This window comes from Oryza glaberrima, chromosome 6, assembly GCF_000147395.1.
Source record: "Oryza glaberrima chromosome 6, OglaRS2, whole genome shotgun sequence".
NCBI classification, from domain to species: domain Eukaryota; kingdom Viridiplantae; phylum Streptophyta; class Magnoliopsida; order Poales; family Poaceae; genus Oryza; species Oryza glaberrima.
Window position 1 is genome coordinate 16897216 of NC_068331.1, and position 27895 is coordinate 16925110.

Below are 27895 nucleotides of genomic sequence, written 5' to 3' on the forward strand. Positions count from 1 at the left end.
CCTCTTGAAAATAATATCTTGTCTCCTTTTGATCATAGATCAAACTGTGGAGAACAAAAATGTTGGTTCCAATCCTCTTGAAAATAATATCTTGTCTCCTTGTGATCATAGATCAAATCGTGGAGAACAAAAATGTTGGTTTCTGCTTTCTTCAGATTCTGCAGTTAATGACCATAAAAATTAATGTGTATGATAATGATCTGGTCAGACATTGCACAACTGACACCAAATATTACAAATCAATAGCAGCGCCTCCTTACCATTTCTTATAAAAATAGTCTAGGGAATCTAATAAAAGAAGCCTGCTGAAAGAGAAAGTCGTAAGAAACAAGCTCCAAACATCAGAAGACTGATTTTCCAATAGACATAATTAGTGTCCCCTTCGGATGTGTTTCCTGTTTTTTGTACACTTTAAATGAAGATGCAATGGACATAAAAATAAAGAGCTTATCATTATCACCTTAGGTTAGTAACATCAACCGGAACTAAAGATCAAAAAGTTCTCTTCAGCTTTTTAATCGGAACTAAAAAATAATCTTTAGTTTTAATTTTTATTCGAACCGGAACTAGTGTGGTTTTTGGTGACCCAACAAAGATCAGTCTCCGGCAGTGGATCTGAACGGTAGAAGCATAATGGATCCTCACCAGGCACCGACTGCCGTAGTGTCACCGGCCACAGTGCTTTGATCAGCTGAAGTTCTAATTGACTTCTTGATTGAACGTTCCATCTATAATCTGTTCTTTTTCTTATATTGCTAAACTATTACTACTAGTTATTTAGTTTGGTTGGTTTATTTTGAAAAAGTTTAAATTACCCCCTAAACTACTGCGTCAATACGAATTATCCCCATAATCTGCAAAACCAGACATTCGACACCTTTGTTGGTATTTCTTACGTTTACAGATAAATCTACAAGTGCACTGATACCGATATAGCACTTCACTCATGAATATTCTTAAGGGTATCATATTTATATTTCACAGGGAAGACAGTGCCGTAAAGATAATTATACATCATTAATCAATCTGTAATTAATCCACCATAATCTAAAAGGGGTAAGATAATATAATTAAGATAGTAGACTCACATGAGATTCACCTCTGTATTAATGTTTAGTAGAAAAAATATTAGGGAATTATGATACAACTGTATTTTTATACTAATAATGTTTAATATATAACTAGTACATGCTTACGATACGATATAGGACTAAGTTCCAACACCCAGGTTATTTGTGCTTCTATACTGAGGAATGGCCTTTAGACAAACCGATGGGCTCTGCGGTGGTTTTCGAGTCACTAGAGCCGTTTTCATCCTAGTCGCGACGTGTGTTATGTGTATCCAGCTGTGCACTGTGCGCGGTGGCCACGGCCACACGCCTCAGCTCAACTGGGTACTGGTAACGGCTAGTCCGACGCGCCACGAAACCTCCAAACCCTCGCCTCCTCTCCTCTCTACTTTCTTGCAACCATCCATCCTCGCCGTCTCCAATTCCCTCGTCTCCTCCGCCCGATGGCCTCCCACATCCACGCCGCGGCGGCGGGGGACCTCCCCCTCACCGGGATGCACGACCTCCGCCTGCGCCCGCGGCTTCTCCGCCGGGTGCTCGCCGAGTGCCTCCCGCTCCCGGATCCGGCCGCGGACCTCCAGCCCACGCGCAGCCCCGCCGACCTCGCCCGCGCGCTCTCCGCCGTCCGCGAGCAGGGACTCCTCGCCGTCGAGGGCGCGGCGGACCCGGGGCTGCTCGAGGAGTGGAGCGCCGCCGTCGACGCCTGGGTCGACCGCCTCGTCGCGCTCCTCGCGAGCGACAGGGTATGTCTCCGCGTCTCTGCCTATCCCCTAGGTTTCCATCCTATACCTGCGAGTGCGATCCGATCACGTCTCCCGTTTTTGTTTCGTCAAGTATTGGTGAACCATTATGTCTTTGTTGGGGGCGGAATTCACCCTATTTTGAGATTTTCTTTTATGCTGGATGACCAGTGCCTAGTTCCGAATTTTTTCTTTGGTAGTTTGGTTTGATATTAGTACGACGTGACCAATGTTAGATGCTCATCCTCTCTTGAGGACGTCTTTCATACTAGGCAACTGTGACCATTAATCAGGCAAGTTGCGAATCAAGAAAGGAAGCACAATTGTTGACTCTGCAACCTCAACTGCACATAGAACGCACTGTACTTCATCATCTCTTCTGTTTATCAGCATCACTGAGTTCTTGGAAGTTCAGTCTCTGGTGCACTGGGGCCAAGGCCCAAGAGTATATTTATATGGCATATTCGCATTCACTGTCAATTTAATATCTTAGATCATGTGATTATGAGACAAGCCGTCCACAACTCTGCATAAGAGGTTTATTTGAGTTAGGTCCCTTTTGAAATGGAGATTTGTATATGTTTTACATGAGCAGTTGAATGATCAAATCCCTTAGGGACCAAGGACAGTTCTCGCATTTTAAACAGGTCTAACAGGTGTTGATGACTGTCACCCGATTATAGACCAAGACGCTATCACATATATAGTTGACTAGCTAAAGCTAATGACAGTAGCCGATGAATATGTACATGACTAAAACATAATGATATCAACAGTTCAACACTCCAGCACTGCAATTTACACAAAATTTCACCAATTTTATAGGGTATGAAGATGAAATTGCATTTGTCTGTTGATTGTTTGAACATTTGTCTTAGTGAAAATTTCAACCATTTTAACCCTCAATACTTGTTATCACCTCTTAGATAATATATGGATTATCTATAGAAAACTGATTCATTTTTCTAGCAATTATTTCTGCTCGAAAATATAACTTAATACTGTTATTATGTGCTTGGGAGATTGAGAAATTAAGGCAGGTAGAGGAGAGGACCTCCCTGGTTGCCAGCACTGGAAAGCCTCAACAGCACAGAGGACTGAGTCACGAGCGCATGGCAAAATGAGGGACAGAGAGAGATAGATTGAACTTGCTTGATTTCTCAATAGATTTGGCCGCCATTATATGATAGGTTCCCCCTAATAGATGAGGATTCAAATCTTTGACTCCGAATCGATGACAACTCTGACTCACACTCTTCTTGATATCCTTCTCATGTGCCTAGGATCATGACTCCCCAATTGGGCCACTAGCTATACTAGAGCTCAACGACATCATCTCTCCCTGCAGAGACATCTTGTAGTCGAGCTGAAATGAGGGATTGCTGTAGATCATCCTTTTTGTCTAATACAGAGAACTCCAGTTTGTGATATTGAGGACCCTAGTGCCTTCCTTGTCATCTTGCGTGCATGCTGGAGTTGTAGCAGTGCTATTTCAATCATGACACCAAGATACTGTTGGCATCACCATAAACCTTCATCTTCTCGATGTGTTTGAAATGTGCTTTATGCCTATCCAGGTGCATGTTGATTGTGAAGAGCTGAGTGTTCTCCGTATCAAGCTGCTTAGTCTTTTCTTCAAGCTTCATGGTGTTCTTCAGCATGGTGCCCTGGATTCCAGGTGTGATGGATCTTGACACTGATAACATTCTGTTGTGTGCTGGGGCAATGAGAGCAAATAGAAGAGGGATCTCACTGGTTGCTGACAACATATTATTAGGATTCAAGTTGCTTCTAGCATCCCCTGGATCAGGATTCTATCTTTGATTGTGAAGTCCGTGACTTGACAACAATGATGACTGGACCATGATTCTTGGAGTTGACTTGACTAGGACTTTTGTAGATGAAAACTACTCCCACTCAGACTCTCTTGCGATCCTTCTTGTGTCCCCAGCACTGCGACATATGTTGGCTTGCCCCACGCTAGACTGCTCTGTCCTGTGCCCGGAGCATGATTCCCTATCTTAGCTATGGGCTGTACTGTATTCCAACCATAACAAACCTTCTGCTGGTATCTTCTTTTGTTTTGCTATGTGATAATATGATAACTCAACAAATTAACAGTACTATAACTGCACTTTTACTAATATACTACCCTATTCAAATTTTGGTCAGGAACACAGTTGTTGGGTGGGCACTTCTTTTCTTGGTTTGACATTTGAAGAGTGCAGTGAGGACCGCTTTGCAAACTCATACTCTTTCTGGTTTGAGAAGATTATGAAAAAAATTAAGGTAACATACATATTTTAATGCAGTTTTAAATACATGTATTCACATTTTGTAGGTTTCATGCATTATATTTCTCATAATTCTGTTGTGAACTATATGTTTTTTTTTCACTTTTTTGCAGTTCTAATGGAAAAGAAAGTTTGACATTTAAGTTACTATATGTGTGATCAGATGATAGTGAATTTTGCTGTTATAAATATTTAGATATTTTAAGAATGTGCAGAAGAAATGAGGAATCCTCAGTACAACTCATGCAGACAATGTTGTTCTAAATATGATTTAGCACACTAGACATTCTATTGAACAATCTATTTTGGTCTTAGTAATCGTTGATCAATAAAATTCTGAACAGTGAATGCAAATGAAGAAGTTGGGTTCTGGTTCAACTCTATCCTTATTTCTTTCTGCTCCTAGATCCAGAACATTTTAGTTTGCACACCTTGTTAGAAGGCAGGAAAAAATACAGTCCAAACTTCAAATGCTTTTGGAATGCTCAAAAACAAACTATAAGTGAAGGTCAATCTGAATTTTTTTAATAGGAGGGTCTATCTGAATTAATGTAGGCAAAAAGAACTTTTATGTATTAGGATTCTTATTTTCCTGTTTAGTTATTTTCCTGAAATCTAGGAAGTAATTGATCAGCTCTTATAATGATCCACAGAGTTGTTTCTGGTCTTCCTGTAATATAAAATTACAATATTGTTCTATTTCAAGCTGTATGTGGGACTGAGATTCTGTCTACTTTTTGAAACTACATTACCTTTATTTTCAATTCATATTACTGATACATGACATGCCAAATAATTATAAATCAAGTCATTACAGTCTGTGACTGAGTGACTCTCTACATAAGGTGCTTCAGAACATAACTGCTTCAAACAGTTGTATCCATTTCAATTCCCTTTTATTGTTACTAATCAAATTAACATATAATTTGTTCCAACACATGCCAATCTACAAACAGAAGAATGGTATCATCTAAATTATTCTGTTTATGTTCCAAATTTGATTATTTATGTTGTATTAGTATATAATATGGATTGTCTCATGCATGGCATGGCTATTGTTTCTTGGAATATAAACTGATAGATTCTCTATAATACTTTGAGCAGGTCCCATCTAGCAACAAAATGGTAAGCATAGCCACTTGTACTGCTATGGCTAGTCTGTTTATGAGGTATGTGACATGTATGGCTAACTGAATTTTTTTGACTATCCTATTGGGGAGTGCATTTATGATCATTTAATAGTAAAGCATAAAGGAATACAAATGGGTTGCAATGTTTCAACAGTGAGTCAACAACTATCACGTGTGGTTTTCATGAACACATCAGCTATATAGAGCTGCAAAAATTGTACAAGTAAAATAAAAAGAATGCATAGGACATGGTAATAAAATGCAAATTCCTTCAAAGAGAAAATATATACGAAGATGAGGTTAAACCTTGAAATTAAGCACTTTTAGTGGCATTCTAACGTCATTTCATTATGGATGTAAAATATTACAACTCCTTACTATCTTTGTATGTAAAATTTGTAGTCGTTTGAACTACAAGTTTAAATGTGCAGTTTGGTAGTTTGTTATAACCTATACAGGTTGTAACTTATACTTGCCCAAAGTATTATTATATATAGCATATAAAGGCCCATATTCAGCAGGTGTACCAGTGGCAAATCTAGTACAAAAGTTACCGAGGGTCCTATACGTACTAATGATCTAACCATTGACTAATATGATAATTAGCATGGCATAAGTCAACTAGAGGAGAACAATCTACCGATGGTCCTGTGTTGTGCACATGGGAAGATATACATAGGTATGCCCCTGAGGCGTACTGCTTGTGTCTGAGAATGCATGATTAAGGTCCGTACTAGATGATCAAAACTTGGAGTTCTATGTTATTTCTGTGTTCATGACAGTAAAGTTCCTTAGTTGTTTCACTTAAGTCAAAAGAAAAATAGTGCGATTGATCATGCAGTCACCAAACTGGGTTGCCACTGAATTTTATTGAGTTCAACAATCTCAATAAAATTCTTTAACAAGGGGAGAATTCTAGTGGAGGGCATCAATGGAAAAAGCAATGTGCACCACTCCTAAAAAGCTAGCATTATTGCTCATTTGTTGCAATTTCATAGTATAAGAATGCTTAGCATAAAAGCAAGGCAACCCATATTTTTTTTAACAGATTGGCTAAGTTTTCAAATTTAAAGGACGAGGCAACATTGTTAGCCCAAAAAGTTGTCCAACCATTGCTGCGGCTGTTGGACAAGGATGGTTCTGTTGCGGTATAAGCTTCTTTACACTTCAAGCAAGATGATTTCCTAAATACAAACTTCTCCACTAAGAAAATATATTGTTGTTTATGTGTGCAGGAGAAAGCAACTGACTTACTTGGTTTAATTATGAAACTCTTCCCATCATCAGTATATCGGCACTTCAACAAAGTATGAGCTACTTTATTTGTAATCTCCTTTGTTGTTTGTGAATTTCTTTGTTTGTACCAGCCACATCATAAAAGTATAGTGAATTTCTTTCTGGTTATTGTTTTACATTTTGATTGTCCAGTGCCATTAAAATGGAGTGATTAGACAGCATTAGATGTATGCTAACTTGTACGGGTGTCTGTGGCTTTTGATCGTTCATATTACTCCTTTGCCTGATTTTCATCATGAATATTCATAACCTTCCTGTTCCTTTAGACAGGTTGATTGAGCATTTCCTATATAATACTCCCTCCATTTCTAAATGTTTGATGCCGTTGACTTTTTTAAATATGTTTGACCGTTCGTCTTATTCAAAAAATTTAAGTAATTATTAATTCTTTTCCTATCATTTGATTCATTGTTAAATTTACTTATATGTATACATATAGTTTTACATATTTCACAAAAGTTTTTGAATAAGACGAACGGTCAAACATGTGCTAAAAAGTCAACGGTGCCAAATATTTAGAAAAGGAGGGAGTATACAGAAAGTCACACTGATTGAAAGTTTGACACCAAGAAATTGCTGTTATTTCTTGAAATGAATCTCATGTTCAGCAACTCCTCCTGGTTTGTAGCAAAGACATACGGATAAACTTGTATTCCAGAGCAGGCTGGTAACCTGTCTAATGACCCCCAGGAATGAAGTCCAAAATTTACACAGATGTCACCAGGAATTAAGTCCAAGAATTACACAATTTTCATATTATTTTGGGTACAGTGATTTATTTTTTTAGGGTTGTTTAGATCCGTTTCTTCCAATGTTTAAGTGATCTGGACTTTGTTTTAAACATAGAACATAAAAGGAGCAGCATAACAATTCACCATACTTAGAAAAGGATTCATTATTGGAACAGATAATCCAAACCATCTTGCGATTCTGGGTATGAAATTAAATGAAGAACACACTTCTATTTATGTGGGGAATCTAAACCATATTTTGCTGACAGTTCTTTGTAATTTATTTTATAAAAGGTTTTTGATCATGTGTAGTGAAGTGATAACTGACGCATATCCGTCTGTTATGGGCTTTATCAGTGCAAGCATGTCCACGGAGAGATTTATTTCATGTAGGCAGTTATGATATGGTTTGGTTGGCTAACTTCATGTCCTATGATTTTGGTAACTGCCATTCTTGTATCTGTAGATGTCGGATACATGTTTAACATTCAATGGCTATTATTCTTCTATGCTTTCATCCAAAGGCTTCCAATTTTTCTATGATGTGGCTTATTGGGAATGCTTATTTTAGTAATCAGAAGTATAGGAATAGAGAGATTATAATAACCTCTACCGCTCATTCTGTCGTCATAATTTGTTGGTACCTTGAGCTCAAGTTGATTTATGAATCTAGCACGTCAAATGCATCTCTTACCTTTTACCTGGTTTGACACATTAAGTACAAAATGGAGAGCACAATCTGGCTGATCAAAGATTCACAGTTTCCATCTGGTCGGTAGCATACCCCACACTCATTTCTTATATGCCTTGCAATGATATTTCTATGTGACAATATGATATACGCTCACCTTCACAAGTATATGGATAATGCTGACATTCTTACATCAAAGTGTGGATCTATTGGTTGTGTCTCACTGACTGTAGTAAGTTTTATACTGATATTAGTAATTTCAGGTTGAATCCATCATTGCAGCAAAGATTATGAGTGGTCAATGCAATCTACAACATTCAAAGGCATGGAATTTGCTTTTATTGAACCATTTTAATTTTCATTTGATTCCATCATTGATTTAGTTTTCATTATCATCAGTTTGCCACTTGTGACTGATCCTTTCATTTTTCTCATCTTTCAGAAACTTGCGAGCACTTTAGCACTATTGCCTTGTGTCAGAGTATCACATAATAGTTTGTCACTGATGATCCAGAAGATATTGATTGTGGTCAACAATTTGTTAAATGGTAGTTGTGTTGGACTGGATGAAGACAAAGATATTTGGTGCCTCATTTTTTACCTTCTCAGTTGTACTACAATTTTGTGCAATGTTGAACCACAAGTTCATTTTGCAGGCTATACTGGATTTGAGTTGATGCCACTAATTTCACCTGGAATTAAACCTCCACCACTGTCAGGAGGCCAGACAACCTATGGAGATTGGAACTTTCATTCAGCAAAGAAATTTTGCACATTTGCAGTTCCTACAATTTCAGCACTTATACACTGCTGCTCCATGATGTTAACTACTTCTTATCCAATTCAGGTTTGTTAGAAACATTATTTTTGCTTTTAATCTTTAGCACTAACAGACATTCTTGGGCCCTTATTTTAATTGAAGGTGAATATTCCAGTGCCTGCGGTGGTAACTTTTATACAACGAGTGCTGCTGACAGATGTAACATTTCATAAATCATCACTAGTACAACAAGACACCCCTTCATGTCATCTTTCTTTTTCTGAGATTCTAGAACTGCATTCATCTTTCTTGGATTTTCTTGGTGCCATTATTAAAGGAATGCGCAGGTAACATGCATTCTTGATCTTTTGTTTCTGCCTTACTTTCAAAATTATTCACACACAAATCACCAGGATTGGTGAGTAATTGTGTGATCTTTCACAAAAAAAAATTTAAAAGAACATATGAAGAAACAGAACACATAATTCCACACGCGCGCACACACACATCATTAGCAGACAAGCTTCAGTACAATATTTGAAATTTATGATCTTTAGAAAAATAACTTTGATTTTTTGTTTGTCTAAATGATTTCCAGAAGTGCTTTATCACTTGAAATTTTGCAAATGAGGCTAATGATGATTACTATACCCCTTATCTAATTTAATTGCAGTTGGTACTAGCTATAGTATTGTAGCCTTCATAGATATCTCATGTGATGTTAAGATGATAAATTGATTTAATTTTTAGTTATAATTTCTCCTGCAGTTCACTATTACCACATGCTGGTAGTGTTGTAACGCTCATAACTGAGTACTTCAAAGGAGCAAAGCTGCCTGCAGTAAGAAGAAAACTCTACACTATTGTGCGATTATTGATGAGCTCGATGGGTGTTGGTAGGTCATTCACACTTTTATAAAAAATATACTTAACACACCACTTGCATTAGTAGTCGAAACAAAACACTGATGCATTTCTTCTGTAAGTTAGTGGATAAATAGTGTTGATGTAATGGACCTTGTAGTTCGATGAGCCAGTGGCCCAAAGCATGTATAATAGGGATACATGCGTAGAGACTACTTAAAATAATCACGATGTTACTTGAGTTCCCCAATCACAATTCTATCTGTCCATTTTGTTCACTTATTCTCTACAATAGCCCTATGGAACAAAATTTTAGTTGATTAGAACTTAGGGATTCTGCTACTGTTTATTTAAAAACAATCAAATATAAATTGATAGCCATGTATAATATCAAATTAAAGTGAATAGTATATTACTAAATTGCCAACATAACCACCGAATATTAAATAATAGAGTTGATTATGGCACTATGGGTCACCCTGTCTTAGTTCGGAAGTTCAAACTATCATCACTTTTACCATCATACTCCCCCTGTTGCAAAATGTTCTATCCAAGAGTCCCATCTAATATTTCTTAGTTAAGTATGTTGTTAAAAGTTCACTCCATTTGGTTTTTTTCCCTAAGCAATCTCATGGATTGTTTCATGAAGAACTGTAACTCCTTCCATGGTACAATGTCCAAGCTTAAAAGCTGTTTGCGTGGATCTTATAAAAATTTTGCACTCCAGCAATTCTCATTGTGGTCACTTCAGTAAAGTTTTTCTCTAAACTCACATTTAGTAGACAAATGGTTCTATATTGTTGTATAGTTGTCATCTCTTTGCTTTTTTGTAACAACATAGTAGTACCAAAGGATGGCAGTAAAAGGGAAGTGTGCCTTTGCGAATCATATACTATGGCCATCAAATCAGTCCCTCTGATCTAGAAAACTTGGTAAAACTCTAGCTGGAAAACCATATTGTCCTGGGGCCTTATCATATTCCATCCGAAATATCGCCTCCATTCTCCATAATCCACATCTGATATTTGAGGAATCTCCCTGCCTCCTTGGGCCTCAAATATTTGAAAATGATAACTAATGTCTGATCCAAATAACCTCTAATCATCTTTAGTATGCACCTTATCCTCTCGAACTCAAAACACTTGTTTTGTAACTCTTACCATTAGCTACTGTTGATGTCATTTCTGGATCTCTTTGGGGGCCTGTCTGTACAATTGTGAATAGACAGAGCACCATTGAAAATCATTTCGGGGGTCTTAGGAAATAATGAGCTGTTGAGTTTTTTGGGGGGAAAAGGATATCAAACCAACTGTAGAGAACTCCATAAGTGTTCTCAATCTGAGTTGCCAACCAATAATATGTTTTCATTTAACTTTTCTTATTAAAAGTACTAGTTTGGCATATTTGAAGTTGGGTTAGCGAAATTAGCCAACTTGTGAGTTAATCGTACAAGTGTTCAGAAATGATAGTCCTGAATGGAAATTGATATGTTTCACGTGCTGTTTTTTGTCATCGATTCTATTGTTTAATTACTTTGTTATAATAAATATCACATCTTTAATTTCTTCGCAGAGTTGCATAGCCCCCTTTCACATTCAATAGTGAATTGTCGCTTACACGTGTTGTAGGAAATTTCTATACATGTTACCACAAATTATCAGGTTCTGGTATGCACAGATATTTCTTATTGACACGACACTGGTAATGTACTTGTCACATTTCAAATTGTGTTTGTTTTTGAAAAGTTAAAAAAGTTGCCAATATTTCCTATTACACAGTGATAGATATCCAATATTGCTTGGCACAATGAAGAAGGGAGAATACTATAGTTTAAAAACTGATCGAGATATTGACATGTCCACTCTTCCAGTTCCGATGCCCGATCGGGCTAACGAGGTTAACGACATTATTCTACGCCACTCTTGTCCTCTCACAGCAGTAAAGCTCCCAAGCACTATCCCTTGAGTTCGACTCCATGTAAAATAATGTTATGTTAATCTAAAACTGCTGCATAAGTGAGCATATGCCAGGTGTTCGCTTCTGCTGGAAAGGATATATAGAGGGTTTGTACATAAAACAGGTCAGCTGAATTTTGCTTAGACAACAACGTTCGTACAAACCAGACAAGCTGGCATTCTCTTTTTCTTTATCAAATAGACAGTCAGGCTCTATATTTAGAACTGTATAGAATCTATTTGTATATTTATGTTACTGACACTAAGTCACTTTATGCCTGCTTGGAGCCTTGGAGCAAAATAAATTTTCATGCCATTAGCAGATGATCTACGAAGTTTTATGCTTGGAAAGGGGGTTCCGGGAGAAAACCTTTACTCTATGTACTTGCTGTAACTGTTATTTTTTTAGTAGTTAACATGGACGTATCAAATGTTAAACCACCTGTTGAGTCTGAGCCAAACAACTGTGGTTTTGTAGTCCAGGATACTGCATTCACTGGATATGTCTCAGATGATTTCATAATATTTCACTTGTAATGCACCTTTCTGTTAAAGCTCTTAAATTTCTTGCCACTAATTGACCAGGGATGGGTATGCACTTGCTTCAGGTGGTAGTTAGCAACATTTCTGCTGATCTGGATGATAATTCTGGCAACAGCCTATTCGTTATGAGTTCAGCTCCAATAGGAGGAATAAATCAGTCTTCATTAGAAAGATCTTCCAGCAACAATCAGGCATTGCATGGGAAAAGCTCAATTGCTGGGAGCCCTGAACCTACATGCATTAGAAAATCAATGTCTTCACTGTGTGTCAAAATAGCAGCACTGGAAACATTTGAAGTACTTCTGACTCTGGTATGTGTATAACTGTATATTTACGCATTCTTTTGCTTAAGCAATCACTTCTCATGCTTAAGCGAAATAGATTTCTTTTACTAATACATTGTAGTTAAACAAGAGTGCATAACTCTCTAATTCACCTATTTGGCTCCTCAACTAGATTATTGTAACCAAATCATAACGTCAGCTTTCTAAATGCCTTAAATTTTTTTTCCTAGTCCACATTAAATACATTTTTCCTATTGTAACTATGCTTAGTGCTTATCTGGTAGTGCAAATAAGGTCAGATGAGCGAGGGCTCCCTCATGTTTAGGCCTGCTTGGTTGGGATCAAATGGGTTCAATGAGCTGATTTTTAGTTTGGGTTTTGCTCAGTTTGAGTGCACAGGTGAAATGGATAGGTGCGGATTGGTTTCAATTAGGTATTTTCGGGTTCAGAATGATTGTAAATGGACTAAGCACTTTGAGGTGGTGAATGCCATCTTCGCTCCAGATTCTAGAACACGCACAACCTTGGTAAGCTTTTTCTCTTTGATAAAGTTTGTAGGCTGCCTTTGAATTTCACCTTCAAGTCCATTCTTCTCATCTCAGCCATCTCTTCCTTCGAGCGCCGACAGTATATACGTAGACTTAGTCCCTCCTCGAAGATGTAAGTATATTTTCACTAGTCACTAGTCCCAAGGCTAGTTGACACCCCTCACTCCGCGTTGCTCCTCAAAGCCGTAAGCCACGTAAGTATATATGTAGACTTAATTTTTCCTTGTTCTCGGGAAGTCTTCTTTTGCTGAGAGCTTTCTCTTGTCTTTGTAGGACTTCCCCTGTTGCTTCTGACCAGTCTGTTAGTCGGATGCCTGCAGTCGGGCTAGCCATTGCTCCGGCCTTCCATTCCTCAGCCCCCACGATCACAGATGCATCAGTGCTAATCACCGGTGTCGCCTGGTCATTGGTGTTGCTGGCAGCAGTTCGAGAATAAGCATCTTGGAGCCAGAGCTGGATGAGGCCAAGAAATACAGCGCTGAACTCCAAAGCAATAATGAGGCAATCAAGACCTTTCTTCTCGGTAAAGGAAGAAGGTGTGGCAAATGGAGGAGATCCAAGCTGTAGCCTCCTCCTGTTGTGGTTGCTAGGGAACTTCAAGAGAAATTTGACAATAAGCCATCCAATCCGCATGCCTTCTCTAATACACCACTAGGAGTGCTAATTTTTTTATTTCATACCACTTTCTTTCTCATCATTTTCTCTTTTTCTTTCTCTTTTTATGTTTTATCCTCCTTTTTTCGGACTGTTTTACCCCTGGCCCCACCTGTCAGGTAAAACAGAGAGAGGGAGGGTTTTACCTGTTGCTCTGCGGTTAGGAGCCAGGGTGCTTGCTGCCCTTGCCTCTTCTCGCCAGAGAAAGAGGTCAGGAGCCAGGACCAAAAATCTTATCCTTAGCCATGAACACAGTATGGTTTCCTAAAGTGACATTGTACTTGGTTTCTAAGTTCCCCCGTCAACTTCTTTGCACCCATATTTGGATCCTTTTTTAGAAAAGGAATTGCCTTCTCTGCCACCCACTAACTTGCCATTTTGGTCTTTATTCTCCCAGTTGATGCACAAGTATGGGCAAATTTGTTCAAGGTAACCCGCAACATACGCAAAAAAAAGGTAACAGCCATGAGACAACTCATACAGTCAAACCAATATTTGAAATATGAGACATTGTTTAGTTAGTTATTAGTACCCTCATGGATTTTTCATTTAGGCATCAGCCTGGCCGCGATAGCCCATGGGCATTCGTTAGCTGTGCAAAAGCCCCTAAACTCTTTTATCAGACTTCTCTATCCCAAGCTGAAATTGTCCCTTTATAGCGTGTTGCCTCACAGCTAACCTAAATTCATTCATGCTTACATATGAGCTTCCAACTTCCATAGGAGGATCATCCCTGTCATAGAAAATTTCAGATTCTCCAGGTATTACACATTAACAGCAATCTTTACCTCGTTAAGGTTCAAATTCCCTTTAGTATGAGCTGGACCTGGTGTTGGAACATAATTCCTTTGCCTCTCAGCTTCAATTCTAGCTTGCTCAGCTCTCTCATCCTCAGTTCTAAATCCAACAAATGTATACATTTCATTTTCCTCCAAGTTGATGTTGTGGAATTGGTTCTATCTCGAATGCATCCCAATCAATAGCAAGCTGAGGAACTTGGTTATGTAGAATTGGAGCTATCTCTAGACTATCCCAATCAATACAACTGCTACATTCTTGAGCATCACCTTGTCTGCCTATCACAACTTCACCCATTGCTACCTCATTGACCTATAAAACTAACGAGTTAGTTATCAACTGAATAGGCTTATCCTCCACATCAACAAATAAAATCAACTTTCTATCACTCTTCATAACAAATAGTGCATGGACTACATTCATATTATCCTTAAACGGTGTTTCCTCATCGGTGCTCATGTCATAGCCACTGATCAGAACATGTTGGCATTTTACCCTTGCTGCAAGGTCCTTTTCCAAGCTCTCCAATGTGCACTGATGATAGTCCACAACCCATTCAAGCCATTTACGCACCACTTCAACACAAGTACCATCATCAAGTTTAGTTGTAAACTGACCGAACTGAACGTGCACGCTAAACTCCACATCATGGTCAGTCCTATCGCGTACGAACAAGAAAAATGAGAGTAAAAAAATCATTAGTTTACCCGCTAACCAATTACGTCCTAGTTCTGCTCCTCAGCCCGTTAGTGCAAATAATGGAGATGTGGAGGGTTATAGCATTACCTAGAAGGGAGTTCACTTGGAATCGAGGAGCATGCCGCTTGCGCCATGATCTCCTCTGCAGCAGAACCGTCACCCCCTTTCCCCCTCTCCCTTCAAACCCTAGGGACCAGAGGCTGGCTGGCAGTGAGGCGAGGTTGGCTGGTGGCAGCGGGTTGCAGGGTGATGGGCAAGGAGGCTGGTAGCGGCGCCGGCGACGGGTCCTAGTGGCGGCGCCCGGCGATGGGTCCTAGTGGCGGCGTCTAGCGACGGGACCTGGAGACGGCGCCGGCGCAAAATAGGAGCACAACAAGTGTCGCCTCCCCTTCCCGATCCCCTTCTGCGGTAAAACCTCTCTCTCTCTCTTACCTGATAGGTGGGGCCAGGGGTAAAACAGTCTGAAAAAGGAGGATAAAACAGAAAAAGAGAGAAAATGAGAAAATGATGAGAAAGAGAGAAAGTGGTATGAAATAAAAAAAAATTAGCACTCCTAATGGTGCGTTAGAAAAGGCATGCGGATTGGATGGCAAGTTTGCAAAGGTATGCGTATTTAGTGGCTTATTATCAAATTTCTCGGAACATTCAAAGAGGTCATGAAGTCTTCAAAGTGGACATTCCTGCATCAGCGTCTACTGATCTGCTGTAGGTAGTGAGTTCCCACGGTGACTTGGTCGCCAACATTGTCATGCTTCCGGACACCCTCAGCAGGTGTTCGACCATGGTGATGAGGCCACATATGCTCTCGCCTGCGTCGTCTATTGACTCATTGCAATTGACCTCACTATGGACTTAGAGGGGATTCAAGTGGAGATGTGGGGGGTTGAGGAGGAAATGATCTAGCGGTGTTGACCAGCATGTGATGCGGCTCTCTGAAACATTATTTCTAGTCCATAACTTCTATTTGTTGGTTTTGGGTGGTTGTGGTCAGTGATTGCAATTTCAGTAATTTTGGACCCCCTCCCCTCTTGGGCAAGTGATTATCTCGGCCGAATTTTTCTGTTTTTCTCAAACTTATGCAAATTTGGTCATAATTTAGTCATTCAGTAAATTTATGTTAAAATTTCAAAAAAAAAAATCGGTCCAAAAAAACCAAATTTTCAGGAATTTCGATAGAACCGAAATGGCTGAAATTTCGGCCTAAATCGAACTTGAAAACCATGGTTGCGGTGGTGTTTTCTTTGCGCTTGTACGTATTGTAACTTCCTTTAGTGTATATTTTCTTATGTAAAGTTGCCCTTTGTATATCCATCCTTTTGTCTTCATTTGCAAGACAAGTTCTTTTGTTCATATCTATTTCATGTGCAATTCTAGCATTTTGTTTTTTGAACGGTGACTATTTGAACTGGTATTACTATTTTACTTTCACGGTGGCATTCCTTATAAGAACGGTTTAACTGTTGGTCATTAATACAAACAGAATACTGTAGAGTACCATTATCTTCTTAATCCACTCATCATTTCGTATCTCTACTCAATTGGCTAGGTTGCCTCCAAGGTGTTATTTATTGTGCCACTCTTACTTTTAGGATGTATAGACATGTGTCCCAAAAAGACTTCGTTTGTCCAGATTCATAGCTAGAAATGAAGTCTTTTTGGGATGGGGGACTAGTAGTAGATAATCTTGCGTATATTCTGTTGAAATTGGCTATTGACTCTCAACATGAGCAGGGTGGTTCATTCAGAGCATGCTACTGGAGGACACAAATAGACCTGCTTCTTATTAATGTTGCAAGAGAGTCTTTCTGTACTATGGGGATGTATGAACTAAGACCACTATTGGCAGGAGATCCAACTTTTTCAGACTTCCAGTTAGCCTTGTTAAAATCTCTATTGGCATCCTTTCTTTCTTCTCCTGACAATTGTCCTTATTTAGAACGAGGTCTTGAGCTCTTCAACAAAGGTAATACCTTCTTCCAGGTTCTGAGCCAATCTGTATTTGCTGTATTTATCATCTATTTCCACATGCATTCCAGTTTTGCTAATTCATTGGTAAAACGTAGAGTTAACGATATACAGAAGAAACCCACTAGGACACATACGCATGAAATTTGTTAAGCTAGCTAAATAAATCATGCATTTCATATAGCAGTTCATTTACTTAATTACATCCATGTAATTCTCAAAACGTGTTAATTTTGTTTGTTGTAGTATTTATCTTTTCTTGTCATAACAGGGAGGCTAGAGACTGGTACCGAGCTTGCAAAATTTTGTTCACATGCTTTGCTGGCTTTGGATGTCCTTGTACACCCTCGTGAACATTGTCTACAATATGATCCAAAGATTCCTCTCAGAAGAGCAGCTCATGGTGATCAAGGATCCCTGTCGATTGCTTCAGACAATGAAGTATTAGATTCCGGGAGATGTAAGAACCTCCACTCTGCATGTAAAAACCAAGCTACCGAGAATTCAGGAGATGAAGTCAATGAATGGCTATTCTCTACTGACGATGCTCCAATTGATGCTTTTGTGGAAGACAATACTGCGGAGAACCATGAAGTGAAGGAGATGTCCAGAGATCATTTGGTGCAGAAGGACACTGTCATCGGAGAACATCAAGAAATTGTTTTAAATAAGTTTCATGGGGAATTGCTGGTTCCAACGTCCAGTAGAACTGATGCCGATGTGGCTATTGCAGGAACAAAAGGAGGAACATACAACAGCCCTGCTGATTACATGGTGGGTTATCCTACTCACTTTTTCAATGTTGATTCAGCTCGCATCAGCATAACACCACCTGATACTCAGGATCTTGGGGGTGCTACATTTTCAAACAATAAAGACGACCAGCATGGAAGGACCATTTCAGGTGCTGCTTCAAGTAGCCAGAATGTGGTAAGGCACACCGCACCGATTTGTGATGCTTCAGGCGTGTCTGGTACTGAGTGGGACTCACTTGACCCATTCCTGGATATAGGTAATTTTGGCACTGAGACAACTTTTTCCTTGGACATGGCTAATCTTGATCCAGGCTCCAATTAGGAGGTGTCAGGTGTCATAAAGTTCTGCCTTCCTAGATTTAATTAGATAAAGATCCAGATTTCTAACATATAATAATGATATGGCTCAACATTGTAATAATGGAAGTTGCATTTGAGATGGTGCACGTTGGGTGAATATGATGCGTGTAAGAGATGCCAATTTACCAACATCACTACAGGAAGAACCAATTGATGAGGACATATTCTATGTGTGTTAGCCTGTTAGGCGTTGGTAATGTAGGAAACTCTTTACCTTGCTCGATAGTAACATCTATCCCCTAAATAATTAGATAGGTTATTAGCCTAGAGATGAGCTATTATTAGGTACTCCCACTGTCCCATTTTAAACGTCAGCCAATGATTTTCCATGTCCAACTTTAATAGTTCGTTTTATATAAAAAAATTATGATTAATATTTTTATTGTTATTAGTTGATAAAAATGACTAGCACTTTAAGCGTGGCTTATGTTTTTTTAATTTTTTTAAAAAAATTTAAATAAGACGGATAATTAAATTTGGATATGGAAACTCATGGTTACATTTAAAATGGGACGGAGGGGTATCATTTGTAAAGTATCGGTTTAGGAGACATGGTTTATTACAAAGCCCAGGTCGCCCGTTCTGAGATGATTTTTTGCTCTCTTTCTTGACAATAACAATACGGGCTCCTTTGGAACAAAAGCTTTTCTTTTTTAAAAGAATTTTGTAGGATGTGGAGATTTTCCGATATGCTCCTTCGGAACAAATGAATGCTATATAGACGAAGAGCTACTATATCTAGTAGTAGGTTGATGGGCTTTTTAGGCAAAAAAGAGTTTAATTTTAATTATTATGGGGATAAAAAAAGGAAAAAAGGAAACGGAGGTCGGATGGATAGCACGTACGTTGCGCGCGGAGGGATCCTAATTACTTACGGAGGGAGATTATATTCTTGTGAGATAAATTTAATGATCAAAATTAATGGGTTCACCAATTTAAGTGAAAATCAATGCTCGTATTTATCTATTTTATTAGTCATGTGACGACTCGAAAACGTTTTTAGAAATATATGTGAATATCGATGGTCAGATTTATCTATTTTATTAGAGTGACATGTTGTGACTCGAAAGCGTTTATACGATACCACATGGCAGCTTAGGAGCATTTTTAGAAAGTTTAATGGAATTTTAGTATATAAATTTTTTAGATTTCCTCTAATTTAAAAGTGTTATATAGATGTTTAGAATTTTTTTTAGATTTCCTCTTATTTAAGAGTGTTATATAGATGTTTAGAAATATTTACATCATATTTAATAGAGTGTTTATTAGGAGAGGATAGAGGAAGAGCTAGCTATATATCTAGTAGGTTGATGGGCTTTTTAGGCCTAAAAATGTTTTTAATTTTAATTATTATGGGGATAAAAAAAGAAGAAAGGAAATGGATGTCGGATTGCATAGTACGTATGTTGCGCGAGGAGGGATCGTTTGTACCTGCGGAGGGAGATTGTTTTCATGTAAAGATAAATCAAACGATCAAAATTAATGGGTTCGCTAATTTAAATAAAAATTGATTGTCAGGTTTATCTATTTTATTAGAGTGACATGTGGCGACTCGAGAGCGTTTATAAAATGCCACATGGAATCTTAGGAGTATTTTTAGGAAGTTTAATAGACTTTTAGTATATAATTTCTTAGATTTCCTCTAATTTAAGAGTGTTATATAGATGTTTAGAAATATTTAGATAATGTTTAATAGACTATTTATTATTAGGAGAGGATAGAGGAAAAGCTAGCTATATCTAATAGGTTGATGGGCTTTTTAGGCCCAAAAAGGTTTTTAATTTTAATTATTATGGGGATAGAAAAAAGGAACAAATGAAACAGAGGTCGGATGCATAGCACATATGTTGCGCGTGGAGGGATCGTACTTACCTACGGAGGGATATTGTTTCCATGTAAAGATAAATCTAACGATCAAAATTAATGGGTCCACTAATTTAAATAAAAATTAATTATCAGATTTTTCTATTTTATTATAGTGACATGTGGCGACTCGAGAGCGTTTATTGGGCATGTCAGTTTAGGAGCGGTTTTAGGAAGTTTGACAGTCTTTTAGTATATAATAGATGTGGCGACTCGAGAGCGTTTATAGAATGGCACATGTCAGTTTAGGAGCATTTTTAGGAAGTTTAATGGACTTTTAGTATATAACTAGAAAGTTAGCCCACGCGAATGTGCGGGCGAATGTGCGGGCATGCATTGTAAGGTTCATTTGAGACAATTATAGAAGCAGAATATTAATTGGATAACATTTGCATGCCATGCTTCAAATGTATTATTTATTCATTAATTTTCTTTTTGGCATTGCTTAAATAATTTTTTTTAACCTATCAGAGTTGTTCCAATTATCTAAGGCAATTATTATGAAATGGTTATTGCAATAGTAGCTTCAATTTAAGTGTGAAGTAAGAAGCAAAATTTCTCCAATTGGTTAAATTTACTCCCAATTGGTATTTTTTGTATTTTCTATTTATTCTATATAAATCTTATTTTAAGTATAAAATTTGTGATATGATAAATAGTAACAGAGCATTACACTTTTTTTTCAACTTTCATGGAAATTTCAATGACATTTTATATAAGTTGGTAAGGCCAATATATATTCTCATTGGTCAATAATTGGTGGATTGGATAGGACATGAGACTACACTATGTACATGGGTGGGTTTGTAGAGTTCAACATGATTATGTGGTGTGACACACAATCTATTTATGAACGCTATTTGTGTGGTGTGTGAGGCTTCACGCAACCTAGCGTGAACACAATCGAACAACTAAAATTATATAATTAGCATGCATCATTATTTTTAGAATGTGGTATATTGTGATTGTTTAGATGATTTAAATACTTTTCCATAAAAAAATTAATTTAATATTAGGAATTTTTCCTTGAGATCGACTACTATGTTATTTTAATTTTTATTTAGTTAGCCTGTACCTGGCATGTATTAAGTATATTTATATTATTATATAAAGCCTATAATACCTATCCAGTTGCTATAATTATGTTGTATCGTATCAAAGACCATAGAAAATCCCTGTGTTCCCAAGACCAAATGAATTATTTCATGTTTTTCATTTCTAGCATGAAAATTATTTGGTTGCTATACGATCATATCTAATTCCTAGTAAATATGTTACATGCTTAAAAAATACGCTCGTTGTGCCTTGTCCCATCTAATATTGATACATTATTCTTAGCTTGTCAAGACTGGCTTACTAACTCTCTCCGTACTTCTCTTTCTCTCCCATGCACTTGTTTGCGCAAGAAAATGTCTGGGTTCCAAAGTCTGAATAAATTTATTATAATTTGTGTGTATAATATATGACAATTGTTTTTAATGGTTCATGCACAAAGAAATAAATGGAATTGTGTTCATACCTGAAAGATGTAGAAAAAATCTACATATGATATATGAGGGCGCAACATGTGTTGTTGAATTATTTTGTAGCTTTTTATTGCAATTCAGACGACATGTAAAAAGGCAAGTGTTGTCTATCGATAAAAGTATTCTTTCATACTTGAATTTATAAATATATTTTTTTATTCTACTAATTTAGTTTAGCTATGCATATTTATAGAATGATCTATGTAATGATGTAATATTTGTTGATATTTTTTATCATATTTCTTTGTTATTTGGATGGCATATATAATACATGCATTGACTATATATATTTCATATATAGAAAAACATAGGTATATGAATCTTAATTTGTTTGGTTAATTATAAATAGAGAAATAGTTATATTAGAAATCATACGTGTAGCACGTAGTTTAAAAATTATCATCATTTGAAAATTACAATTATTAATTATTTCTATTTTAGTTGGATAACCAAATAATAGGAATGGGGGAAAAGAATAAATAGTGCCAGTTCAAGCAAGAGGAAGGAGCAAACAGGGATATACATGTGAGAGGAAGGGGAGGGGGAGGTGAAGTAGATGGAAATGTTTGGAAATGAATGTGGTGTTCCGTAATTATTAACTCTATTTTGTGAGAAAAGGCATAAAAAGGTATAATACAGTTTGTGATTTTTTAATTAAAATATTGTTAATACGTGATGTAGTATTTTTTTTCTTTTATTATAGAGAGCATGGATGTTCTATGTTTTATTGATCGTTGTTTTTCTCGATGGTAGTGCATATGTACGTAGGTACATGTTCTTTAATTCTTTTTTCCATCGATACTGTGCTCAGTTTTGTTATTTTTTCTGGGGTATGTACGTACATATTTTATTTTCCTTTTTTTCCCCATGAATACGTGTATATATTTACGTACGTGCATATTATTTTTTTCTTGCTTTTTTCTCTTGGGGCCACCAGCGGAGAAGTGAAGGATCATGTACCATATAGGCCAATAGGGAAAAGGAGAGAGATTGCTTATGGGGTTTTTATTTTTTTTCTAAAAAGGAATTTAATAGTTAAAAATAGTGGGTCCACCGATTTATGAGAGTGCCATGTGGCAGCTTAGGAGCTTTTATAGGGGCAACATATCCTATGCACACGGGCCCTCACGTGTACACACGTGCACACCAACTAAAAAATGTCACCAAAAAATCTAGAAAAAATCATACACATACTTTCAATTGTATTACACCTAGGGTTAAAATCTTAACGTCAAATTCATTATATTTTAGCCGTAACAAAAAAAAACAAAAAATCTGACAGTTTTAAGGTTGCAATTTTGTCAGAATTTTATCTTTTTTGTTATTCTCTATGTAGAATGAATTTGAAGATGCGACTTTGCACGTAGATGTAATACTATTGAAAGTATATGTATGAATTTTCCTAGAATTTTTTGTGATAATTTTTAGTTGGTGTACACGGTGTGTACATGTGAGGGCCTGTGTGCATAGGATACGCTCCCTTTTATAGGATGCCATGTGGTGGCTTAGAAACGTTTATATAAAGTTTAATGGATTTTTAGTATATAATAGATAGATAGATGAATAGATGGCCCAATTCATAGTAATTTTAGAGAAAATTTGTGGATTGGTGATTGAGAAGCGGTCTTTCCACCATAATTGCCACCTGCCGGATCCAGCGTGTTAGCTGTGGTCTGTGGAAGGCTAGAAGCTGACACCCATGCTTTTGATCCATCCAAGTACCCTATTAGTATGTTCTAATTTTTCCCTAAAGTATTTGCTCAATTATACAATTATACGGTTGTATTCATTTTGATTAATTTGAAAGAGGCCATAGGATTATATGTTAAAGAAAAAAAAAATCAACCGTTCAAATTTAATGATCCGTGTGTGAGAAGCCAATATTTATACGACTCGTTGCACATTCAATATTTTCGATATTTTGGTAATTGGGTTTAATGTTTAATGTAGTGGTTATTGATTTAAGGGCGATATTTTTTTAATGTGTAATTAGTTGATACATTTAAAAGTAATAAAATAGTTTACATAGAAGTGGTGAAACAACGCCTAAATTTTCAGAAATCGAACGCACAATTTGCAGTCTTCCCCAAATCCATTTGGATCATTTTAGTACGAAGTAGAAAGTTAGGTCATTAGTTGAACAGATACAGTGATATGTGTATATATTTGACAGTGATGATTAAACAAAAACGGAAAAGCAACCACGCCACGCTAGTCCACACGAAAGAAGGGGAAAAAAATGAAAAAGAAAGGACAGAAAGTCCCTCAGATTGATTAGTAGTGCATCGTCTCTATCCGTCGCGGATTGCCCACCAAGAATTCAAGAAAGGCAAGAGCAGAGGTGAGCAGAGATCCTCCAATGGCGGCTGCAAGGAGAGTGGTCTTGTTCCCCAGCCTCGGCGTGGGCCATCTCGCCCCCATGCTGGAGCTCGCCGCGGTTTGCATCCGCCACGGCCTCGCCGTCACGGTCGCCGTCCCTGACCCGGCCACCACCGCCCCCGCCTTCTCCGCCGCGCTCCGCAAGTACGCATCCCGCCTCCCCTCCCTCTCCGTCCATCCACTCCCTCCTCCTCCTCATCCTCCTGCCTCCTCCGGCGCCGATGCCGCCGCTCACCCGCTCCTCCGTATGCTCGCCGTCCTCCGCGCCCACGCGCCCGCCCTCGGGGACCTGCTGCGTGGCCCCCATGCCGCTCGGGCGCTCGTGGCCGACATGTTCTCCGTCTACGCCCTCGACGTCGCCGCCGAGCTCGGCGTCCCCGGGTACCTCCTCTTCTGCACCGGCGCCACCAACCTCGCCGTTTTCCTCCGTTTGCCACGGTTTTGCGCCGGGAGCAGCGGAAGCTTGAGGGAGCTCGGCGACGCGCCCGTGTCGTTTCCCGGCGTGCGCCCGCTGCCGGCGTCGCACTTGCCCGAGGAGGTGCTCGACCGTGGGACGGACATAAGCGCGGCCATGCTGGACGCGTTCGACCGGATGGCGGACGCCCGCGGCATTCTGGTGAACACCTTCGACGCGCTGGAGGGTCCCGGGGTGGCGGCGCTGAGGGACGGCCGCTACCTCTCCAACCGCGCCACGCCGCCGGTCTACTGCGTCGGGCCATTGATCACCGACGGCGGCGCGGAGGAGGAGAGGCACCCGTGCCTCGCTTGGCTCGACGCGCAGCCGGAGCGCAGCGTCGTGTTCCTCTGCTTCGGGAGCCGCGGCGCGCTCTCGCCGGAGCAGGTCAGCGAGATGGCCACGGGCCTCGAGAGGTCCGAGCAGAGATTCTTGTGGGCGCTGCGCGCGCCCGCGGGCACGAAGCCGGACGCCGCGATGTCTCTTCTTCCTGACGGATTCTTGGCGCGGACAGCCGACAGAGGCGTCGTGGTGACCGCGTCCTGGGTGCCGCAGGTGGCGGTGCTGCAGCACGCATCCACGGGCGCATTCGTGACGCACTGTGGATGGAACTCGACGCTGGAGGCTGTCGCAGCCGGCGTTCCAATGGTGTGCTGGCCGCTCGACGCGGAGCAGTGGATGAACAAGGTGTTCATCGTGGAGGAGATGAAGATTGGCATCGAGGTCAGAGGGTATAAACCCGGGGCACTTGTCCAGGCCGACATCGTCGATGCCATCTTGAGGCGGATCATGGAATCGGATGCGCAGCAGGGAGTCCTGGAGCGGGTCATGGCGATGAAGGAGAGCGCAGCGGCAGCATGGAAGGAAGGGGGATCATCGTGCACTGCATTCGCTGAATTTCTCAAGGACATGGAGGAGGGGAATGTTGCCATGGCGCATTCCAATCAGGTTGAAACTTGAATTTCTTCCTGAGCATGGCTCTTGACCTTTGCATTTGTCTTCCATCAATTAGGATCCATAGAAAATTGTCCAAACCCATCTGCAAGCACCACAGTTGGTCAAATGCTTGTTTATGATAAGCTTAAGTTCAAATGAAATTCACTGACCCCAAATATGTGATGACAGGTCTCTTGCTTGTTAGAAATTCAAGGTTTTCAATTTCGTAGTTCGTAGTGGTCTGGTCAATTATACATGGTGCTTCATTGCTGTTGAACAGTTGGGGAGGCCTCCAAGATAATTTCCCATTAAGGCCTTGTTCTTCGGTTAATCCCCATAATATGGGTATAATATGTACATACGAGCAAGGATAATGGTGAGCTATAAGCAAGCTAAATGCTTATGTGGAAGAGAGAGATAAATAAAAGTGGAGAGTGTTGGCTCTCATGCAAGAGCTAGCTCCACACAAGCTCCAAGAAATATGCATTAAATTTGTAGAGAGATAAAGAGAGGATGAAAAAAATAAAGCTAACCTTATAGCTAATCTATTATATATGTTAGCTTTAACATTGGCTTATAGTAAGTAGTGGGCTGTACTACTAAACTTGCTCTAAGAAAACATAAATTTATGGAACCTTGTGGAGGACAGGGGAACTTGTTAAACTCCAAGAACTAAAATGGGACTTATGATCCTATTGCATCCGAAACAAATGCAGGACGATTTTTCTCCTTGAATAAATGCCACCGGTCTTGTGAAGACGTTTCAATCAGATTCTACCTTGAGGCTCTCCTTGTGCATGCATTTATCTATAGAAAACTATGTTGTTCAGCAGTATGTTTCCACCTATCTGAATTCAGAGTTGATCATGGACTCATGGTTGTAGACTTGTAGTAGGTAACTGAAGGTATGACAAGCTTTTAGTTCAGCTGAATTTATCTGACACCCAAATATATGATCACAGGTCTTTTCCTGCTAGAAATATATGATCAGAGGTCTCTTCCTGCTAGAAATATATGATAGGAGGTCTCTTCCAGCTAGAAACTGAACCTTTTAAATTTTGTCCTTACAATAAACTGAACCAAAGCAACATTGGTCCGCTAGTCCGGTTTGATAGTTGTCAACAGTAAAGTGGTCTAGTGATAAGTACGGAGTACATTCCTTAGGTGCGTTCTAATGTAAGGATTAGAAACTTCTCTCATGTAAAATGGAGCGACTCATTAGTGTATGATTATTTAAGTATTAGCTGAAAAACTTGAAAAATAGATTGATATGAATTTCTAAAGCAATTTTTCTATAGAATTTTATTGAAAAAAACACATCTAACAGTTTAGAAAGCATGCACACGGAAAACGAGAAGTTAGAAGTTGGGAAATTGCCCTATCGCGCGGAAAACGGGGAGGTAGTGTGCAATTGGTATTATATGTGTGGTTCAATATATTCTCTTTTTTTTGTTTATAGGACTTACCAAGCAAATATAGGAGTAGTATTCCGGTTTTATGAAAGCTGAAAAGATGACACAATACTATGAAAAAATGTGACTATTTAACCGCTTGCAAATATGTGATGGTAAAAACAAGTCTAGTTATACACAGTGGCGGAGCCAGGATAAAATTATAGTAGGGGCTAAACCAAAAGTGGCCAATAAAAGTTGAGATATGTCTCATATAAATTGGCTATATGTCTAATACAAAGTATAAATATATAGAGTTACCGAAAAATAAACATTATCCATATCAAAGCAATATTGAAATGTCCAATAGATGATGCATGATGTGCGACACTAGTACACCCTATCGCCAATTATTCTTCATCAGGGGTAGTCTATAAAAAAGAAATGTCAAATTAATGAATAATGACAATTGACAAACAATAGCTTCAAATAATTATTTTTAGGTAGTAACATTCGACGCGCTTTCATATCTTCAAACCTTTGGATGATTTTTTCATTACTAATACTTCTAAAAATTTGCTTCTCAGTATAGCATATCATCAAGTCATTTAGCCATTCATCCCCCATTTTGTTTCTCAAATTTGTCTTTATAAGAGACATGGTTGAAAAAACCCTCTCAACTGAAGTCGTTGCCGCCGGAAGTATCAATACTAACTCAATGAGCCTATACACCAATGGATAAGTTTTGTTCTTTCCTGTTTGAACCATTAATTCTGCCACCTTTGCAAGATCTTTACATCCAACAAATTCTTTAGCTCTCCTAATATTGGTAATAAAATTTGCAAGTTGAGGCCGTAGAAGCAGAAGATCACCAACCAAAAAATCTTGACTATAAATTTCAGCAAGCCTCACAAGCTTATCCACATCAAAATTAGATAAGAAAATCCATGGATTAAAGGCTGACATGCATACTTAGTAACTCTGAACTAACTTCACTAAACTGACGATTCATTTCTGCCAAAATTGCATCTATGGCTGCAAGAAAGATCTCAACATGGTAATAATGCTTATTTGTTACCTTGTGCTTTCGACGTAGAGATGTCCCACTTTCATTTACCTCCTTGTCCATTTTGGGAACTTCAATCTCATGTTTAACACAAAATGATGCTACTCTGTTCATCAAAGGCTCCCATCCATTCTCCCTCATGT

General features: G+C 38.8%; 2 protein-coding genes across 5 annotated transcripts; both read left to right on the forward strand.

Moving 5' to 3' along the window:
• The first annotated feature begins 1390 nt into the window (after positions 1-1390).
• LOC127776376 (uncharacterized) lies at positions 1391-23800 on the forward strand. Of its 4 annotated transcripts, XM_052302735.1 has the most exons (15): positions 1391-1813; positions 3983-4099; positions 5209-5273; positions 6283-6382; positions 6470-6541; positions 8216-8275; positions 8395-8500; positions 8609-8799; positions 8875-9059; positions 9481-9608; positions 12117-12385; positions 12745-12885; positions 16789-17020; positions 17294-18034; positions 23700-23800. In XM_052302735.1, exons 1-15 carry the CDS (start codon positions 1514-1516, stop codon positions 23798-23800), a joined length of 2808 nt encoding a protein of 935 aa, XP_052158695.1. In that variant the 5' UTR covers positions 1391-1513. The 4 variants fall into 4 exon arrangements, with proteins under 4 accessions (XP_052158695.1, XP_052158693.1, XP_052158694.1 ...); XM_052302733.1 differs by lacking the exons at positions 12745-12885; positions 23700-23800 and adding an exon at positions 18035-18245 and having other exon boundaries at positions 8395-8799; positions 17294-17796; positions 17866-17952; XM_052302734.1 differs by lacking the exons at positions 12745-12885; positions 23700-23800 and having other exon boundaries at positions 17294-17796; positions 17866-18245.
• LOC127776377 (anthocyanidin 5,3-O-glucosyltransferase-like) lies at positions 23789-27883 on the forward strand. Its single transcript, XM_052302736.1, has one exon. It carries the CDS (start codon positions 23886-23888, stop codon positions 25317-25319), a length of 1434 nt encoding a protein of 477 aa, XP_052158696.1. The 5' UTR covers positions 23789-23885; the 3' UTR covers positions 25320-27883.
• The last annotated feature ends 12 nt before the right edge of the window (positions 27884-27895 follow it).

Coding starts and splice junctions, on each gene's coding strand:
- LOC127776377 (XM_052302736.1), top strand. CDS start 23,886: ATGGCGGCTGCAAGGAGAGTGGTCTTGTTCCCCAGCCTCGGCGTGGGC.
- LOC127776376 (XM_052302735.1), top strand. CDS start 1,514: ATGGCCTCCCACATCCACGCCGCGGCGGCGGGGGACCTCCCCCTCACC. Junction 4,100..5,208: donor AGATTATGAAAAAAATTAAG/GTAACATACATA, acceptor TACTTTGAGCAG/GTCCCATCTAGCAACAAAAT. Junction 5,274..6,282: donor ATGGCTAGTCTGTTTATGAG/GTATGTGACATG, acceptor TTTTTTTAACAG/ATTGGCTAAGTTTTCAAATT.